The 20,921-nt window shown below is 48.8% G+C and overlaps 1 protein-coding gene across 2 annotated transcripts; it reads right to left on the reverse strand.

The window, feature by feature from the left end:
- Positions 1-1,021: 1,021 nt before the first annotated feature.
- DFFA (DNA fragmentation factor subunit alpha) lies at positions 1,022-14,930 on the reverse strand. 2 transcript variants are annotated; one of them, XM_084822255.1, is made up of 6 exons: positions 14,784-14,930; positions 7,872-8,033; positions 5,677-5,816; positions 4,966-5,155; positions 4,228-4,388; positions 1,022-2,932 (listed from the first exon to the last, which is right to left on the reverse strand). In XM_084822255.1, the coding sequence occupies exons 1-6, from the start codon at positions 14,896-14,898 to the stop codon at positions 2,729-2,731; spliced, it is 972 nt and encodes a 323-aa protein (XP_084678381.1). In that variant the 5' UTR covers positions 14,899-14,930; the 3' UTR covers positions 1,022-2,728. The 2 variants fall into 2 exon arrangements, with proteins under 2 accessions (XP_084678381.1, XP_084678380.1); XM_084822254.1 differs by having other exon boundaries at positions 14,601-14,930.
- Between the last annotated feature and the right edge of the window lie 5,991 nt (positions 14,931-20,921).

Below are 20,921 nucleotides of genomic sequence, written 5' to 3' on the forward strand. Positions count from 1 at the left end.
ACTGTTATTCTTGATCTGCAACGTATCAGGCTACCAGTGGGAAACATGTCGATGAATGAGCGGCAGTGCTTTCTTCACACCATGTTGCATGCCTAGAAGCAACGAAGGCCTTGCTCGCAGAAAATCTAGGGACGCGCGCTCACACACTTGTTTACAAATTAGTGGAGGTTACTATACCCAATTCCTGGCTTGAGGCAAACTTTATTACATTTTTTTTTTAAAGTTTGGCTCACTGTAACAAATCAGTAAGTATAAGCAAGAAAGCTGTTGCTTGTCTTTCGGTAAAATGTCAAGCTTTTGTCTTTGTCCAGAACTGAGAGCCCCTGCATCAGGGGTGATGAAAGATTTTACGAGCCCTGCAGGATCATACCACAGCCTATCTAGTCCAACATCCTGTTTCCAACAGTGGCCAACCACATGCTTCTACCGGGAAGTCCCTATGTAGGGCTTGAGGGCAATACCCACCCCACCACAATTGCTGCTTCCTACTGAGCGGTATTCGGAATCATTCTCCTTTGATCCTGGAGGTAGCACAGCCATCACTGGTAGTCTTACCCTCCGTGAATTTGTTGAATCCCCTCTTAAAGCTGTCCAAGATGTAGTGGCCATCTTGTGGCAGGAAATCCCAGAGTTTAACTATGTGCTGTGTGAAGGAGTCCTTCCTTTGGTGTGCTCTGCACAAGTGTTTTTAGAAGTTACTTATTGTTGCTGCTTTGCATAGGGCTGGAAAAGGAAAGGAAAGGTTCCTCCTGTGCAAGCAACGGGTCATTACTGACCCCTAGAGGGATGCCGCTTACGCTGGTGATTTCATGGCAGACTAGCGGGGTGGTTTGCCATTGCCTTCCCCAGTCGTGACTGCCTTTCCCCCAGCAAGCTGGGTACTCATTTTACCGACCTCGGAAGGATGGAGGGCTGAGTCGACCTGAGCCGGCTACCTGGGACCCAGCTTCCGCTGGGATCGAACTCAGGTCATGGGGAGAGTTTCAGTTGCAATACTGCTGCCTACCACTCTGCGCCACACGAGGCTCTTTGTATAGGGCTGGCCCACATGCTAAGCAGATGGAATATGTCTCCAAGGCAGACAAAGCTAACTTTAAGGTCAGTAACTCAGTCAGTAGGCAGAAATGTATCCAATAATACTTTAATACAAATCAAATGTATGGTTAAATCACTTGTTTTTAACAAACCTAATCAACTGTACCTTTTTGTTAGTAAGAGTGGCAACCGCCCCATGATGCTGACTCCAGGTTAAACTGTATGGAGCCATAGTTGCTGTGCTCTAGAAATGCAGATTATTTTTTTAAACCCCCATAGAGTTGACCAACTCTTGTAGAAATGGCACAGGCACTAAGGCAAGGATGCACAAAACGTGGCCTTTGGCCTAACTTTACATAGCCCTCAGCCTCATTTCAAAACCCCTCTGTGAGCAAGCAGTTCAGACTTCCGGGAAGACCGATATGTCTCTCCTCGGGCAGCTGCTGGGGCAGAGAGCTGTAATGGCTTCAGGTTTTGGAGAGCATTTGGGCAAGGCACCCTTAATGGGCCTCTTCCCTCAATGAGCCATTCTTCTCGCTAGCTGCTCTTGCTCTTCATCCTCTCTCTCTGAGTTGCTACCACTTGCTTGCTTGATAGGCAGAGTGAATAAAATGGTTGCATTGGTGAAGAGGAGGAGCAAGTCCAGAGGGCTCTTGTCAGCGGGCTTATGCTGGGGTGTGAGCCCTTGGGAGATGCCCCATTATGCCTACCCTTGATGCCGGCCCTGATTGTTACCCCTTGCTTGCTTGATAGGCAGAGAGTCAGTGAGCAAGCAGGCAGTGGCATCTGCTGCTCCTTCTCACGATCGTGGTGGTTTGGCCAGAGCAAGTGGACAGTGAGCAAAATGGTCGCAACAGCGAAGAGGAGGGGCAAAACCAGGGGGCTCTTTTCAGTGGGCCCCTGCTGGGGTGTGGGCCCTCGGCGGGTGCCCAACCATGCCAACCCTCGGTGCTGGAGCAGGCAGAGGGAAAAGGGGTGTCCGAAAGAGAGAAAAGAGGGTTCCTGCTCACTTTTGCTTCTGTTCTGCCAACCACTGGCATGGACCCCCGCCCCCCAGTAAGACTACCCCCAAGGGACTATGGCCCACAACAACGACAAAAGAGTTTCCGACCGCTGCACTAAGGCAAGAGAAGCAAAGCCACCGTTTGAGGACACTGCAGATGTGGCATTGAAATACAGGACATCCACTTACATTCTACGATGGTATGACATAGCAATCAAAGGTCACATGTTGTCTGGGAGTATGAGATCTGAGCAGGAGAAGACAGTCTCTAAATATGGGAGGGGTAATTCTTGAAAAACATGGGCTAAGACAAAAGGTGAATGGACCCCAAACTGCTTGTGTGAGGCCCGTGCTGAAGCACACGGCAGCCAGCATGGTGATGGTTCTACCCATGAGCACCAAGCAAATTGTCTTATTAAAAAGAGCATTTTTTGCCTTCCATACTTCACACAGGTCCCTGTAGGATCTACGCCAAAGAAACCTTTTATTCTAAGTGCCGGCACAGAGCAGCACTCTGCAGAAATGCAAATGCCTTTCAGCTATGCAAGACACTACAGACTTGCAGAATGACATCTTCCTTGTGTTTCAATTCTGTCCCAACATGCTCGGTTCTTAGTTTGTCAAGGCATGGCAGCATCGCCCGGCAAAGTCACAGCCTCCCAATGTGCCCGACCTTCAACTGAGTTGACCCTATTTCTTGCGCTTGGAACTCAACCATTCCCCCCACGGCAGCTTTTTCTTGCCCTTGGAGATGTTCCGCAAGGAGTGCAAAGCCTGAACCTGCTGCAGACGCCTCGAAAGCTCCCGCTCACACGCCTGCTGCAAGGCCTCGGTTTGCGGCTTGTCCCAGCTTAAGGCAAGAGCAAGGGCTTCTGGATCTTCTTTGTAAACCAGCTGCAACAGAGAACAAAAGCAGAGGGTTAACGATTTAACCCTCTTCCCCCTGTGCAATTCCCCAGTCTAAATCTGAAACCAGTAGAAAACCATACCTTGCCCCAAGCCAGGAATTTAGCATGATAACAATCGCAGATCTCCCTTGTCTTGTGTAATTTGCCTGCTTGATACAGCAGGGGTGGGCAACACATGGCCAATGGGAAACATGCACCCCCCTGGTCTTTTTTCATTCTCAGCCCCCACCCCCTGTCACCAACGGGCCAATTTTCCTTTATTTTAGCAAAGCAGGCAGCCATTTCCTGCTGAAATTTGGCATCACGGCAGCAAAAAAATAGCTGGTTAGTCTTTGCTTTAAAGCAAAATTGGCCCTTTTTCCTGCCACATCGCTGAATTTCAGAGGCAAATTTGGCAGCAGGGTGCAGGGGTTGGCCCCTGGTGGATTTGGCGGCAGGGGGCAGAATTGGCTCCTAGACCCCTGTGCATTGCCCACCCCAGCATACTCTTCTAGCATCCTTTTTCTGGAACCAGGAACGTGTTCCTCCTGAACTGAAACTCTCCATTAACACTCTCCCCAGACCATTACTCTTTTTCTTTATAATGATCTATCACGTCCTGCTTTTCCACCCCTTTTCTAAACTAAAAAAGCACCAAGCGCTCCAACATGTCCTTGTAGGGAAGCCTGGACTGCAAGGTGAAGGAGCTGGCGTGGGGAGGGTCCCAGGAGGTGGCGCAAGACACAACAGGAGAAGCCAGACCACAGCGGGCTCAGCCACGGGTCTGAAAGTGCTAGGAGGGAAGCCAGGGTGAAGGGTGGATTTGGTAGATGCCATAAGAGGAGGAAGCCAAGGAATGCGGAAAGGAGCATGTGCGAGCTAGTGGCTTCCACCAGGGGGTCATCAAGTCACCCTTCTTTGCAGTTCTTTGGCTGAACAATAATCTTAAATACACGATAGAAGCTGGAGAGTGAAGGAACAAAAACTGTTGTAACAGTACCCCGGCTGGGAAACCTGGCTGAAACCAAAACAGGACAAGTGGCATGGCAACAAATTCATCTCCAGACAGCTGGCCTCCAGGCAACTGTGAGAGACAAGGGGATCAGGGAGAGAGGATGGTATTAACTTGGTCCTGGCGGGGAGGGTGTGATTTTTCTGCGGGAATAAATCATGACAGTGTTGGAAAGCCCAACGCTTCGTCCTGCTCTCTTTTTCCTGGTGTTTTTTTTTTTGTCAGGCCAGAATTATATGATGTTGGAACACCCAGAAATGATGAAAGGAAGCAACTCTGTTTTGATCCACCTCTAAATCTTGACTGGCCAGGCTGAGTTCTGCGGCAGGCTTTTCTTTGAGCACAGCCAGGATATGGCTGCCAAGCGCAGTTGCAGCTCCAGCATTTCCGCTGTTGTTCCCTGTGTCGACCACATCGGTCCCCTCCATGGCAGTTTCCTCCGCTTCCGGTTCTGTGCAGGAATGAGAAGAGTGTGTATTCAGAACAGGATTGCTGTACAGATTCAAGGAGTATACTACCAAAATATTACCCGTTTCGTCTTCATTTGAGAAACCTGACTGGGTTGTCAACTAGGGAAGTACGAGAAATTCATTTCAGTTCGTTTTTGATCAGGATTTACCCAGTTCTGTACCTTCTGGACCGGATACGGACTCAGATGCAAACTGTGGCCGAAGTCTGTACATTTCCGAGTTTGCAATCTGATTCGCGGACCAAAAAAATGAGTTTGACAGCATGCGTACATTTGAAAAATGCCCATGAAAAAATGTGTACTTTTGAAAAATGTGCACAAATATGCTTTAACCAATGGGAGAAGAATCTGTACATTTCAAAGATGTGTACAGTTGATGTGTACATTTGGAAAAATATGCACAAAAATATGCACAGATTTTCATGCGGGGGGGGAAGAAAGCTCACAATCTGATAGAGACTCGAGCTGGAATGAGCTTCAAGATGGAATTTGGAGAACTTTGGCATGCTGAAGTTTTCCTGATTTGCACATCCCTACTGTCAACTAATAACCTCATTACCTTCTGCCTTAGGTACAATGTGGTCCTCATTTTTCATCGCTTGTAGGTAGAGTTCCAGAAGCTGCCGGGATTGGCGCTCCTCTTCCCGCCTGTCCAACATCTGCTGAAGGGTATTCTGCAGAGTTTGGATTTTAGGTTGGTTCTCGGAAAGTTCTTGAGCTAGGTCTGAGCATGGTACATCAATGAGCACCTGCAGTAAAACAAAGGCCAAGTTGTCCTAGGCAGATGAGGGACCCTCATCCCTCTCTCAGTTACCACAACATCATAATTAACTTGGGCCCATCTTGCTTTTGGCCTCTCCCCAAATGAGCTTGGGCAACTTCCACCCAGCAGGTTAGTTCTCTGCTTCTGTCCCAGAGGGCAGGACTGGATCTCATGGGCTTAAGTTCCAGGAGGGTAGATTTTGACTTGAACATTAGGAGAAACACTTTGACAGTGAGAGCAGTTCAGTTACCTAGAGAGGTGGGGGTCTCCATCGCTGGAAATCTTAAAGCAGAAACTGGACAACCATCTGTTGGAGGTGCTGTAACTCTGGGTTTTCTGCACTGAGCAGTTGACTAGTCTACAAAAGCTCTATCCAACTGTATGTTTTTACGATTTAGCATGCCGTCATATTTTATTTGTTACCTATTTTCACAGCTAATGAATGGACGTCTGGAAAGGGGCAGGGACACACATGTGTGGATATTCCCACTGTAATCCTTTCTGTACCTGAAGGTCTTCCTCAGACATCAAGATGATGGTGGAGAGGTCATCCTTCAGTTGTCTGGCCAGGCGTTTCCATTTCTCCTCACTGCTGTTCACTCCATCTACTTCAATGGCTTTTCCCTCTAGCCATGCTGTGCCCCCGTCTGAAAGAGGCACAGTCATGAGTGCAAAAGACAGAACATCTTCTCACGGCATGTTACAAGCTAAGAGATTTATGCCACAGTAAATTCACAAAGTAGTAAATCCATTCATCTTGCAAGTGCCCCCAAACGTATGTTGTTGTAACAGCCTAAGGGGACTCTGACTGCTGTGAAACACACACGTACACAGACACACCGAGGAACCTAACAGTTTACAGCAGGAAGTTACTAGCGCAGGGATACAGACCCTGCCTGAGGTCCCAATCCAGCCCTCTAGGGTTCCCTTTCACCCTCTCCCCCAATTGCTGATCATGTAGTGGTTTCCTGGCTTTTCCTGGTCCCCTACACCCCATTCTAAAAAGTTGAAATATCTCTCCTAAAGGTGGAAATTGTCATGTTCCCCAGCCTTGACCTGCCAAAGAGGACTCAGAGGCAGGGGAGACTCCCTCCATTAATGCAGTCCCCACTAGGCCTGGGTGCCCCAGACCAGAGGATGTGCCTCTACCTGACTCCTCTGGTGCAAAAGATGCTCCCCCATTACAGCCTTCACCACCCCCATCCCATAGGAGCCAGTGGCTACAAATCAGGCAGTAGCCCCTTATGAAACAAACTACTTCTCTGATGGGGTGGAGTTAACCGCAGGTCTTGAGCTGCTGGCCTTTATAAGGCTTCTGAAAGCCTCTGACTGTTGCTGAGTCAACAGTTCTCCTTGCTTGAATCTCAGCTAAGTGGGAGCTAGCCAGGGTCCTGGAAGACCCTGCCTGGTCTAACATGGCTGGTTATTCAGCACTCTTACACCGGACTGGCCTTGCCTTGCCTTAGTTTGACTGGACTTGTCCAGACCTGTCTTGCCAGGGCCCTCCCTGCATGTACCTTGCTGGTTCCAGCCCCTCTGGGTGCCTTGAACCAAGCTGGTCAGGACAGAAATGTCTCTCCTAAAGCTTCCGTAAGAGCTTCAAGTTAAAATATGCTGGTATTTTTGGTATTTGGCCCTGCCCCCTTTGCCTTTGGCCACACCCACTTTGACACACACACACACACACACACACACACCAGCTTTCAGCCCCTCCCACCACTGCAATGTGCTCCCCAAGAGTTTCTCTGAAACTTAATTTGGTCCTTGGGCTGAAAGAGGTTCGACAGCCGTGCAGTAGAAGCAAGGAAGTGGCAGAGGGTGAGCTAGAAAGTGGGAGGACTGAAAAAGGAGTCACCGAAGCCGTCATAGCTATTTGGCTGGCTTCCACAGGAGAAGAGAAGCCAGCCACACAAAGAGAGAGCGCCCCAGGGTTAGAGGCTTGGAATTTTTGTAAGTAAAATCTCATTAGCCTAAGGGGCAAGGCAGAAGGACATCCAGTAGCCAGTGCCATGCAGAATCCTCTCCCCCTCTGCAAGCTACCCACCCGCTCTTTCAGAGGCAGCGCAGCCTCAGCCAGAGCAGGCTGCATACTCAATTCCCAGTCACAAGAATCACCCACCCGTAGGGCCTCTGTGTTGTTGGGGGTTCAACTGCATGCAAACGGTGCGCCGAAGTCACGTCGGCGTGGTGTAGTGGTTAGAGTGTTGGACTAGGACTCAGGAGAGCAGGGTCCTAGTCCCCATTTGGCCATGAAGCTCACTGGTTGGCTTTGGGCCAGTCCCTGACTCCCAGCCTCACCTACCTCACAGGGTTGTTGTGAGGATAAAATGGGGAGGGGGAAGACCATGTAAGCTGCCTTGGGCTCCTTGGAGGAAAAAAAAAGTGGGATACAAACACGATAATAAATAAATGCTTCCACTTTGGGGCGGTATAGAAATGTCAATAATAAATTAGGTATTCAAAGGCTGAACCCATGAAGAGGGGCCCTCCTTCCCAGGTGTTACAATTCTACCAGATCATACTCTGAAGGCACAGGAGGCACCCACCTTGCTGAAGCTAAGCAGGTTTGGGTCTGGCCAGTGCTTGGAGGGGAGACCACCTGGGAACCACACGTCGCCACCTTGAGTTCCACGATGGAAGAAAGGTGGGAAATAAATGCAATTAATTAATTAATAAACAAACAAACCCAGACACCCACTTACCTATGCTGCTGCTGGACCATTTCTCATCCTGTAGCAGTGCTATGAATTTGGTGTTTGGTGGCAGACACAAGAAATAGTCTTCATCACTGACGATGGTGCCATCCTCGGCCAGTACCAAAGTGATGGGCTCCGAGGCCTTGTCAACGGCTAGAAGGTCACGGGCTACAGAAAAGGAAAGAAACAGGATGACAAGAGAGAACGTCTTCCCCCCCAACAATGGATAACATTTCTGTATGTAAAGTTTATTTCATTTATAAAGCAGGGTTGTAGAACCTCATTCAGCCAGAGAGACGAATTCCATTATGGAGAATCTCTTGAGAGCTGCATTCCACTAGTGGGCAGCGCTGAAGGCAACGGACGGGCGAAAAATACCAGTATATTTTATCTAAAGGGCACGGTCCTATGTATGTTTAGACAGAAACAAGTCCTACAATTCCCAGGGTTCTGCAGCCAGCCATGCTGGCTGGGGAATGCTGGGAGTCATAGGACTTTTTCCTGCCTAAACATGCAAAGGATTGTGCCCTAAAGCAATTACTGCCAGTGACTAAGCCTTCGGAGAGGCATTTCAACCTTTTAGAATAGGGAGGGAAACTGCATAAAAGCTGGAAACTGCCAAACGATTGGTGGTCGGGGAAAAGGGGGTGGGGTGGAGAAAGGGGCACGGCCATCTGGGGAACATCAGAGGGCTGGATTTGTGCCCTGGGCCTGAGGTTGCTGGCCCCTGAGCTAAAGAAACCTCACAGTAACGCTGCAGTGGAGAAGCCCATGACCTTGCCACATACGTAAAATGGAACGTTGCTCAACACTTGCCATGGAGGAACCTTTTTTGGCCGTAAAAACACCCCCAAGAGGCTCACAATAAAACAACGCCATAAATCTAGGAGCAGGATAAAACAAACCATCCAAGCAAGCTTCAACCCAATCTAAAAGGTAGGCAAAACAAGCAACACCTTAATAGCTCGCCTAAAATTTAAAAGCCATGGAGCCAATCGAAACTCTCTAGAGAAGGAGTTAGGTACACAGAAAGTTGCCATATACGAGGGGTGGGGAATTTGTGGTCCTCCAGATGCTTTGCCTACAACTCCCATCATCCCTCATAGGCTATGCTGGCTAGGGCTGATGGGAGATGTAGGCCAAAAAGGCGACAAGTTGTCTTACACGGACGAGAAGCAGCTCTCTTGGAGGTTCAGACAAGGGTCTTTTCCAGCCCTACTGAGAGATGCTGAGGACTGAATGTTGGACCTTCTGCCTGCTAAGCATGTGCCTGCTACTGAACTACGGCCCTTCTACAACCTGGATGCTGCAAGAGAAAAAGGCTTTGCCTCGCATCCCTGCCAACATGCCAAAGTTTTTTGGGGGGCCATTTTACAGCTCATTTGCACCACGCCCTGCAATATGACAAGACACATTGAGAAGGTGCTCAGGAATTCATGGAAGAGGTTGGAAGCTGTGTGTTTGATGTGGCATGCTGTTCCTCAGATCCTTGGATGGCCATCTCAGCGCTACAACTCCCATCATCCTGGCCCATTGGCCGTGCTAGCTGAGACTGATGAGAGTTCGATTCCAACAAAATCTGGAGAGACACCCTCAGGTGTCTACCACCCATCTTCCTTTATGAGTCACTGATCTGGGTATGCCTCATATTTGGAAAGAGGTGAAGCCACCGCACTGGGACAGGCAGAGACATAACGGCCCGACTCCCCTGTGGATGGGTATCTGGGCTTACAGGAGACCCTAATGCAGGGGTGTACAAAATGGTTTATGGTGTGGAGATGTGGACAGGGAGACATTTTCCTCCCTCTCTCATAATACTTTTTTTTTTAATTGCATTTATACCCCGCCTTTTTTTTTCCTCTTGCAAGGAACCCAAGGCGGCTTACATTATCCACCTCCTCTCCATTTTATCCTCACAACAACAACCCTGTGAGGTGGGTTGGGCTGAGAGTCTGTGACTGGCCCAAAGTCACCCAGTGAGCTTCCATGGCTGAGTGGGGACTAGAACCCGGATCTCCCAGCTCCTAGTCCAACACTCTTGCCACTACACCACACACTGGCCATATAGATAGATAGATAGATAGATAGATAGATAGATAGATAGATAGATAGATAGATAGATAGATAGATACTATAACCCAGTGCGGCCATCCCATGAAGCTGATGGGTAGGAGAGTCAGGACAGACAACAGGGAGGACTTCTTCACACAGCGCAGAGTTAAAACTATGGAACTCACTACCACAGGAAGTAGCAACGGCTGCCAATTTGGATGTCTTTAAAAGGGGGTTGGACAAATTCATGGAGAAGTATTCATGGATACTAGTCCTGTTGGTTCTATGTTACTTCCAGGATCGGAGGCAGTGTGGCTGTGTACACCAGTTGCTGGGGAACATGGGCGGGAGGGCGCTGTTGCACTCCTGTCCTGCTTGTCGGTTTCCTGTGGGCAGCTGGTTGGTGTGAACAGAATGCTGGGCAAGATGGACCCTTGGTCTCATCCAGCAGGGCTCTTCTTGTGTGCTTAGGGGTGTTGAACTTCAGGCCCATGGGTGAAATCCGGCTCTCTGGAAGTTCTCCAGATGGCCACACCCCCTTTTGCCAATTGTTGGGTAGTTTGCCGGCATTCACATGGTTTTTTTCTCCATGCTAAAAGGTTGAAATGCCTCTCCTAAGGCTTAGTTACTGGAGGTAAGCGCTTTAAGCTACAATAGGCTGGTATTTTTAGCCCTGCCCCCTGCTAGAATGCGGCCCCCAAGAACTTCCCCAAAATTGAATTTGGACCTTGGGCTGAACAAGTTTCAACACCCTTGCTTTTATGATTGCATTTATTTAATGTGGCATGCTCACTTAGCACAGTTTACTCATGACTATCGTAGCCCCTTCCTAAACTGTATTTAAATCTCCATCATGTGCTACCTTAGACAAGATTCTTTTTAATTCTCATCCTTTCATTCTTAGCCTTCCTCAGCCTGTGCCACGAGAGGTAGTTAGTTCTGGCATGCAAACTCCAGAAGAGCTGCTGGAGAGACCACATAGGAACAAAGCTCTACGGAGAAGGTAAAATTGCAGGCATCCATGTTATTCTGTTTTGTAACATCTGTTTTGCCTTTTCGTCTCCTTTCAGGCGATGTGGTGCAAATGAGTAAGAAGGGCAGTACAAAAATTGGGTGGGGTCTGGTAACATTTGTGGGCTTCTTTGCCCGTGGACAAAATGCCTCTCCTGCAGTGCAGGAATAAGTGTTTGTATCATAAAAAACACTGTGTCCGTTTGGCTCTGCGTCTTTTGCAAGTGAGCCCAGGAGGAGGGAAGCAACTAAATAAGCCTCCAGATATCAAAAATTTCTTTGGGATCGCGAGTCAGCAACGCAATGATAACACTAGACAGCACTCTCAGAAGGCGTCAGGGCAATCACTCAAAATTGGGAGCCACAAGTAAGACAGGTTCAGCCAGGGATTTCTTCCCCACCAGTGGAGCTTATAATTCCTTAATGCAATTAAACTTTAACAAGAGTTTCATCAGCACCTCTTAAGCACATTTAGCTCAGCCACTTTCCTCCTTTCGCTTCCTATCCCAGGACTGGAGGAGAAGTCTGCCGCTGGCTACTAGGCTTGAGGCTCTGTGCCACTTCCAGGACCAGAGGGGGTATGCCTGTGTGCACCGGCTGGTGGGGAACGTGGGCGGGAGGGTGCTGTTGCACGCGTGTCCTACTCGTGGGTTCCTGGTCGGCAGCCTGTTGGCCACTGTGTGAACAGAATGCTGGACTGGATGGACCCCTGGCCTGATCCAGCAGGGCTCTTCTTATGTTCTTATGGCCGCTGCCCAGAGCTTTTTCTTCCCATAAGATTCTCTCACTGCATGGTCTTCCTCCCCGCCCCCCGCCCCAATTTTGCCTTTCCTAGTGGCTGTACTGCATCACAGAATCCCTTGCGACATGGTAGAGGATACTGGGATGTTCTTTAATGCCTTGATCCTAGGCAGTTAGGCATGTTTACGATTTCTAGGTGCACCGAACTCTGCATTGTGTCCCTCTCTGATATTGTGAGAGATCCTGTGGCGCAAACCTCTCCAGTTGCTCCATGCTTCAGTAGCATGTTCCAAGTTACTTACATGGTCTAGCTGGGCCTGCTCCTGAGGAGAATCTAACTGTGGGCTTCTCAGCCAGCTCCCAAACTTAAGTTAACCTAAGGACTCTCTGTGGCTAGTCCTCAGGATTTTACAATCTGCTGTGGTTTCCCTATGGAGGTATAACACATCCCTGTCGTGCATTTCAATTTGTAAATTGGCCTTTGACAGCTCCAGATTTTTCTCTCCTGGGAAAACCTTTACAGGTCCAACTTTTTCTTCTTCTTTCATCTGCTTTACCTAATTGTTTCTCAGTCCCCCTCCTTCTAATTGTCCTCCATTTACATTTCAGACTGGTCCTTTATCACTCGCCTACAATACTCAGCTGCCCCTTTCTCACTTTTTGCATTAGCCTCATCTCTCTCCAATCCTATTCAATATTTCTTCCTTCGTTTACTTTTCTATCTGGGAAAAACGAAAGGAAAAGTAATAGCGAATCTTCACTTAACAAAGTGCATCAATCTACATATGGATTCCTTCCTGCAAAGGAATTTTGTTACGTCTCAAGTGGTCCTAACACAGCTCCTCTTTTGAATCTAACCATGCTCAGCATTACCAATGACAGACCCACCTGGGTAGTGGAAGATGTGGTGGTTACTCCAGATTCATTACAGTGAAGTATTATTATGCTCATGGACCGCTTGTGGGCTTCCTAGTGGGGCATCTGGTGGTCAGGGGAAGGGGGTGTGGACATCTGGAGAACCCCAGCAGGCCTGACTGGGACCCCAGGAGAGCTGGATTTGCCTGTTGGGCCAGAAGTTCTGAACCTCTGATCTAAGCACATGATGCATTAGTCCCATATGTACTTGCCCAGATCCTAAGCTCATCCACAGGGATCCTTCTCCGGGAGCCCCCGCCAAAGAAAGTGAGGTGAGTGGCTACCAGGAAGAAGGCCTTTTCCACTGTGGCATCCCGGCTGTGGAATGAGCTCCCTAGAGCGGTTCTCCTGGCAGCCACGTTGTACTCCTTCTGGCGCCAGGTGAAGACCTCTTTGTTCTCTCAGTATTTTAGCATTCTAGCTTCCTAGTCTTTTAGCTCTGGTGTTTTAAAGTTGTATTTTAAATCTCTGCATTGCTGCTAGGTTTTATTCTGGTTGTACTTTTATACTGTAGTTTTAAGCTTTCATACTTTATATTCTTTTATGTTGTACTTTGTGGTTTTAATTTTGGTGAACTGCCCAGAGAACTTCGGCTATTGGGCAGTATAGAAATGGAATGAATGAATCTGGTTGGCTGCTGTCGGAAACAGAATCTTGGCCGAGAGAGGGCTCTGGTCTGATCCAGCAGGCCTCTGGTCTGATCCAGCAGGGCTCTGGTCTGATCCAGCAGGGCTCTTCTTACATTGTTGTCAGAGAACTTAGGAAGCAGCACCAGCTCCAGGTTTTTGAGGGCCCTTGGGCAAGCCACTCTCCATGGGCCCCCTCCCTAGGTGAGTCCCCCTTCTCACCACCATTCTCGCCAGCCGCTTTTGCTCCTCCTCCTCTTCCTCATCATGGCTCCTACTTTCTTGCTTGGCAGGCAGAGAGCAAGCAGACAGAGGCATCTCCTGTTCCTCCTTCTCGCCACCACTGTTGTCTGGGGCAGAGCGAGAGGCAGGGGAACAAGGAGGTTGCAATGGGGGAGAAAGTCCAAAGAGCTCTTGTCAGTGGGCCCCTGCTGGGGTGTAGGCCCTCGGCAGGTGCCCAGCCATGCCTACCCTTGACGTTGGCTCTGATAGGAAGTGCCCTACTGGATCAGACCAAAGTCAACCTAGACTAGCATCAGAACAGGGGATGACTCTCTCTTCTGAATTGCCTTGCTAACCAGATTCACTGGATGACTCCACTGGGTTCTAGTATTATGAGAGGGGGAATAATTTTTGTCTATCCGCTTCCTCCACCCCGTGAATAATCATATAAACTTCATCTCCATCATTTCCCCTTTTCTTAGACATCTTTCCCCTGCTAAACTTAAAAACAAAACATCAAACCCTCTTGCCTTTCTCCGTAGGAAAGGTGCACCAGCCATGTATACAAGCTGTCTGTCTTCAGTGTCATTTCCTGGTAGAAATGTGGGGTATAAATTAAATAAGCATGTATATAGGCTTGCCAGCTGAGAACACTTCAACCATCTCATAAAGCAAACCCAAGCATATGGCAGAATAAATATGTTAGTCTTTTGCATGCCACAAGTCTCTTGTCATTTTTGTTTTTTTTAAAATTACTGTTTTTCCCTAGAGAGACAAAGAGTCTTGTGGCACCTTAAAGACTAACAAATCTATCCTGGCATAAGCTTTTGGGGGTGTTGTCCGCCTTCATCGGATGCATGAAATGGTGAGCTCTTCACACGTCATACATCTGATGAACTGGGCAGTGTCACAAAGGCTTATCCCAGAATAAATTTGTTAGGGCACGATCCCATGCATGTTTAAACAGAAAACAAGTCCTACAACTCCCAGCATTCCCCAGTCAGCACAGCTAGCTGGGAAATGCCAGAAATTGTAGGGCTTTTTTTTCTGTCTAAACATGCACAGGATCACACCTTTATTTTTTATGGTGCCACAAGAAACTTCGTCGTTTTTGCTGCAACAGCCCAACACAGCCACCCCTCTGGAAACGGCTTTTTCCTAGGTTTACCTTCTCCCACCGAGTAAAGATCTTCTGCCTTTAGTAATTGTGCCCCAGGCTGAAATCCAACCGGTGCAGCTTCACGGGCCTGGAGATGCCGCGACGGGCAAGGTTCACCAGTGGCATCTTTGCCTGCAGGACAAACCCAGAATCCGTTGGCAAACCTGCTTTTCCACGACCAGAGCTTCTTACCCTTGCTCCGCAGCTCCTGGAGGCAGGAGGCCGCCACGCCGTGCTGCTCCTGTTGGCCATTCCGCCTGATCAGGCATTGCTTCAACAGGGAGAGCCCAGAACAGCCTGCCGCCATGGCTCAGCTGCTGTCCTGCTCTGCTCTGCTCTAGAAGGCTGCAAGAGAGAGCCAGCCGCCCCTCTCCGTAGGCGGCCAATCACAGCAGAGCTTGCCCTGCTGATGCGCTCTGGGAAATGTAGTCCTTTCCGCACTCTGGCCTCTGCCCCGCAACCCTCCCCTTTCCCGACGCATGATGGGAAATGTTGTTCTCAGCAGCCCAGCTAAACTGCGCCTCCCGTTCGGTGGTGTTAATGCAAAAAGCGTCGTATTCATTTATTTCTCCCTCCCCTGTCCCTATTTTTTTTTTTTTTTTAAAGAAGTTTATTTTGTCACACTGGCCAAAACTGTGTTCTTTAAGGGGGAAAAAAGAGGAATTCTTCAACCCTGATCTTTAGTGCTGGAGGCTGCTTTTACTCTGTTATTGTTGTGTTTTTAATAGTGTTTAATGTATTTATTATTATTTTTAACAAGTTTTATTGGCGCTTGTAAGCCACCTGGAGTGCCATTTTTACTAGAAATGCGGGGTACAAGTCAAATAAATAAATAAATATATCAAACTCTTTACATAACAAGAATTTTATGTATTTATTTGTGACGTGTATATCATACCTTTCCTCCAAGGAGTCCCAGGTGGTGTACATCATTCTCTTCCTTTCCACCTTATCTTCAAAACAACCCTGTGAGGTAGGTTAGGCCGAGAGTCAGTGACTGGCCCAAAGACACCCAGTGAGCTTCATGGCGGAGTGAGGATTTGAACCTGCATGTCTCCAGTCCTAGTCCAACACTCTAACCCACTGCAGCATCCCTAACAAACAGCCATGTATCCTCTCCTTAAATACCTCCTGCAAAGGAGAACCTCAGGCAGTCTGTCCCACTGTTGAACAGCTCTTACTTTATTTTCTCTTTAATGTTTAGCCAGAATCTGCTTCCTTCCTTCCAAACTCCCCCTGTCAATTCTCTGTTGCATTATCTAATACAGGTGTGGGGAGCCTGTAGCCCTCCAAAAGTTTGGGCCAACAACTCCCATCAGCCCTGGCCAGCATAGCCAACAACAAGGGATGATGGGAGTTGTAGGTCAAAACATCTGGAGAGCCACAAGTCGCCCACCTCTGATGTAATGTGCTATCATATATCCCTTTAATCTTCTCCAGGCTAAACGTATCCAGCTCCTTCAACCATTCTTCATAGGGCTTGATTTTGACACCCTCCTCTGGACACACTCCAGTCCAGTTTGTCAATGTCCTTCTTTGAATCTGCTGCCCAGAACAGGACACAGTACTCCGGATCTCATTGTAAATCCTTACAACGACCCTGTAAGGTAGGTATTCTTGTCCCCATATTGCAGACTGAGGAGAGTAAGGTTCAGAGAGAGTAATGTGCCTAAGGGATTTGTGTTCATATCAGGGGAGAGATCTAAACAAGGGTGGCTGCCCCCTCATCAGGTGCTCAGGCTTTTAGATGCTGCTTTATGTAAGATTAGCATCTCTTGCTTCATGTGTTCAGGTTCAGCTTTGGAAATTAAAACAGAGGCCAGGGCAGAACCGTGATGCAAATCAAACCCCAATTTGAAGGAGCCCAGTCTTCCTTTCCATCGAGTCACCCTACACCTCCCTCCTTGCAGAAATGTTTAAGAAGCACTGCCTTGCAGGGGGATTCCACATTAAAAACAAAATCCTTGTGTTGGGTGTTTATTAATGTATGGTGGTGATGTCCTGAAGCAGCCTTCCCAAATCTCAGGATCTCAGACAACCTGTGGCTCTCCAGATGTTCTGCCCTACAACTCCCATCAGCCTTAGCCAGCATAGCCAATGGTGAAGGATGATGGGAGATGTAGGAAAAACATGTGGAGGACCACAAATTTCCCACCCCTGCTCAACCTCGTGCCCTCTAGAAGTTTTTGACTAGAAATCCCAGCATTCCTGATCACTGGCCATGCTGTGTGGGGCTGATGGGAGTTGAAGTGCAAAACATCCAGAGGGCAGCAGGTTGGGGAAGGCAAAGCAGTACTGGAGATCTACTGCAAAATCAATGAATGGAATAACAGCTTACATGACTCACCTGGACCCTATTTTGTTTTTGCTAACCTATACAAGAAGTATCAGTTTAACAGAGACATTTCAGTATAAGAGAGAAATAACAGAGAAATTATTGCTTATATGATTGTAGCAGCAAGAATTGTATATGCCAAATGCTGGAGAGGGAGAAAAAAACACACACCAATTCAGTCAGTTAAGGAATGGACAAGAACATGAGGAGACTATGCAATAATATAAGTTCAGGTAAATTAACACATTGAACACAGTGGGGCTTCCTTCTGAGGAGATGTGCATAGGAATGCACTCACCTCTAATAGACAGGCATTGGATTGCAGTGCACTATAAGGCTGCAATCCTATGCATGCTTACCAAGGGAGTAAACTCCATTGAACACTATAGGATTTACTTCTGAGCAGACATGCCCATCTGCCAGTCTTTTACGGTGCCACAAGACTTTCTCTCCCTTTCTCTCTCTCCTCCCTTCTTTCCTTTATCTTTCTCCCCCCTTTCCTTTCTCTCTCTCGCTCCCCCCTCCATTTCTATCTCGCTCACTTTCTGTCTCTCTCTCCCCTCCCTTTCTCCTCCTCCTCCTCCTCCTCCTCTCTATCTTTCTCCCTCCCTCTCCTTGTGTTTCTCTCTCTCTCTCTCTCCCCCCCTTTTCTCCTCTCTCTTTCTCCTTTTCTCCCCTCTCTCTCCCTTTCTCATAGAATCATAGAACAGTAGGGTTGGAAAGGGCCTACAAGTCCATCGAGTCCAACCCCCTGCTCAATGCAGGAATCCGAGTCAGAGCATCCCCGACAGATGGCTGTCCAGCCTCCTCCTCCTCCTCCTCTTCTTCTCTCTCTCCCCCTCCCCTATCTTTCTCCCTCCCCCTCCCCTATCTTTCTCCCTCCCTTTCTCTCTCCCCTTTTCTTCTCTCTCCCTTTCTCTCTCTCCTCCCTCCCTTTCTCCTCCTCCTCCTCTTTCTCTCTCTCTCCCTTTCTCCCTCTCCCCCTCCCTTTCTTCTTCTTCTCCTCCTCCTCATCTTTCTCTCTCCTCTTCTTCTCTCTTCCTTTCTCCCTCCCTTTCTCTCTCTCCCCCTCCCTTTCTTCTTCTCCTTCTCCGCCTCCTCTTTATCTTTCTCCCTCCCTTTCTCTCTCCCCTTTTCTTCTCTCTCTCGCTCCCTTTCTCGCTCTCCCTCTCCCCCTCCCTTTCTTCTTCTCCTCCTCCTCCTCATCTTTCTCTCTCCTTTTCTTCTCTCTTCCTTTCTCCCTCCCTTTCTCTCTCTCCCCCTCCCTTTCTTCTTCTTCTTCTCCTTCTCCTCCTCCTCTTTATCTTTCTCCCTCCCTTTCTCTCTCCCCTTTTCTTCTCGCTCTCTCCCTTTCTCTCTCTCTCCCTTTCTGTCTCCTCCCTCCCTTTCTCCTCCTCCTCCTCCTCTTTCTCCCTCCCTTTCTCTCACTCTCCCTTTCTCTCTCTCCCCCTCCCTTTCTTCTTCTTCTTCTCCTCCTCCACCTCATCTTTCTCTCTCCCCTTTTCTTCTCTCCCCTTTTCTTCTCTCCCCCTTTCTCTCTCTCCCCCTCCCTCCCCCTCCTCCTTATCTCCCTCCCTCCCTCCCCCGCTCCTCCTCCTCCTATCTTTCTCCCTCCCTTTCTCTCTCTCCCCCTCCCTTTCTTCTCCTCCTCCTCCTCCTCCTCCTCTTTATCTTTCTCCCTCCCTTTCTCTCTCCCCTTTGTTCTCTCTCTCTCCTTTTCTTCTCTCTTCCTTTCTCCCTCCCTTTCTCTTTCCCCCTCCCTTTCTTCTTCTCCTTCTCCTCTTTATCTTTCTCCCTCCCTTTCTCTCTCCCCTTTTCTTCTCGCTCTCCCTCTCTCTCTCTCTCTCCCTTCCCTCCCTTTCTCCTCCTCCTCCTCATCTTTCTCTCTCCCCTTTTCTTCTCTCCCCCCTCCCTCCTCCTCCTCCTATCTTTCTCTCCCTTTATCTCTCTTTCCCCCTCCCTTTCTTCTTCTCCTTCTCCTCTTTATCTTTCTCCCTCCCTTTCTCTCTCCCCTTTTCTTCTCTCTCTCCTTTTCTTCTCTCTCTCTCTCCCCCTTTCGCTCTCTCTCCCTTTCTCTCTCTCTCCCCCCTCCCTTTCTTCTTCTTCTTCTTCTCCTTCTCCTCTTTATCTTTCTCCCTCCCTTTCTCTCTCCCCTTTTCTTCTCTCTCCCCTTTTCTTCTCTCCCCCCTCCTATCTTTCTCTCCCTTTATCTCTCTTTCCCCCTCCCTTTCTTCTTCTCCTTCTCCTCTTTATCTTTCTCCCTCCCTTTCTCTCTCCCCTTTTCTTCTCTCTCTCCTTTTCTTCTCTCTCTCTCTCCCCCTTTTGCTCTCTCTCCCTTTCTCTCTCTCTCCCCCCTCCCTTTCTTCTTCTTCTTCTTCTCCTTCTCCTCTTTATCTTTCTCCCTCCCTTTCTCTCTCCCCTTTTCTTCTCTCTCTCCCTTCCCTCCTCCTCCTCTTTCTCCCTCCCTTTCTCTCACTCTCCCTTTCTCTCTCCCCCTCCCTTTCTTCTCCTCCTCCTCCTCATTTCTCTCTCCCCTTTTCTTCTCCCTCCCTCCTCCTCCTCCTCCTCCTCTTTATCTCCCTCCTCCCCCTCCTCCTCCTCCCCCTCCTATCTTTCTCCCTCCCTTTATCTCTCTCTCCCCCTCCCTTTCTTCTTCTTCTCCTCCTCCTCCTCCTCTTTATCTTTCTCCCTCCCTTTCTCTCTCCCCTTTGTTCTCTCTCTCTCTCCTTTTCTTCTCTCTTCCTTTCTCCCTCCCTTTCTCTTTCCCCCTCCCTTTCTTCTTCTCCTTCTCCTCTTTATCTTTCTCCCTCCCTTTCTCTCTCCCCTTTTCTTCTCTCCCCCTCCCTCCTCCTCCTCCTATCTTTCTCTCCCTTTATCTCTCTTTCCCCCTCCCTTTCTTCTTCTCCTTCTCCTCTTTATCTTTCTCCCTCCCTTTCTCTCTCCCCTTTTCTTCTCTCTCTCCTTTTCTTCTCTCTCTCTCTCTCTCTCTCTCTCCCCCTTTCGCTCTCTCTCCCTTTCTCTCTCTCTCCCCCCTCCCTTTCTTCTTCTTCTTCTTCTTCTTCTTCTTCTTCTCCTTCTCCTCTTTATCTTTCTCCCTCCCTTTCTCTCTCCCCTTTTCTTCTCTCTCCCCTTTTCTTCTCTCCCCCCTCCCTCCTCCTCCTCCTATCTTTCTCTCCCTTTATCTCTCTTTCCCCCTCCCTTTCTTCTTCTCCTTCTCCTTCTCCTCTTTATCTTTCTCCCTCCCTTTCTCTCTCCCCTTTTCTTCTCTCTCTCCTTTTCTTCTCTCTCTCTCTCCCCCTTTCGCTCTCTCTCCCTTTCTCTCTCTCTCCCCCCTCCCTTTCTTCTTCTTCTTCTTCTCCTTCTCCTCTTTATCTTTCTCCCTCCCTTTCTCTCTCCCCTTTTCTTCTCTCTCTCCCTTCCCTCCTCCTCCTCTTTCTCCCTCCCTTTCTCTCACTCTCCCTTTCTCTCTCCCCCTCCCTTTCTTCTCCTCCTCCTCCTCCTCATTTCTCTCTCCCCTTTTCTTCTCCCTCCCTCCCTCCCTCCCTCCTCCTCCTCCTCTTTATCTCCCTCCTCCTCCTCCTCCTCCTACTATCTTTCTCCCTCCCTTTATCTCTCTCTCCCCCTCCCTTTCTTCTTCTTCTCCTCCTCCTCCTCCTCTTTATCTTTCTCCCTCCCTTTCTCTCTCCCCTTTGTTCTCTCTCTCTCTCCTTTTCTTCTCTCCTTTCTCCCTCCCTTTCTCTTTCCCCCTCCCTTTCTTCTTCTCCTTCTCCTCTTTATCTTTCTCCCTCCCTTTCTCTCTCCCCTTTTCTTCTCTCCCCCTCCCTCCTCCTCCTCCTATCTTTCTCTCCCTTTATCTCTCTTTCCCCCTCCCTTTCTTCTTCTCCTTCTCCTTCTCCTCTTTATCTTTCTCCCTCCCTTTCTCTCTCCCCTTTTCTTCTCTCTCTCCTTTTCTTCTCTCTCTCTCTCTCTCTCTCCCCCTTTCGCTCTCTCTCCCT

Source organism: Heloderma suspectum, chromosome 15 (assembly GCF_057233095.1).
Source record: "Heloderma suspectum isolate Gila_16-S chromosome 15, 16-S_ref, whole genome shotgun sequence".
NCBI lineage: Eukaryota > Metazoa > Chordata > Lepidosauria > Squamata > Helodermatidae > Heloderma > Heloderma suspectum.

Bases quoted from the DNA above. Each gene is read 5' to 3' on its own strand.
- DFFA (XM_084822254.1), bottom strand. From the start codon at position 14,898: ATGGCGGCAGGCTGTTCTGGGCTCTCCCTGTTGAAGCAATGCCTGATC. The intron at 5,156-5,676 runs GTACAGAAAGGA...GTTTTACTGCAG, and splicing joins TGTCTGAGGAAGACCTTCAG to GTGCTCATTGATGTACCATG. The intron at 2,933-4,227 runs GTGGATCAAAAC...TCTCTGTTGCAG, and splicing joins TGGCCAGTCAAGATTTAGAG to CTGGTTTACAAAGAAGATCC.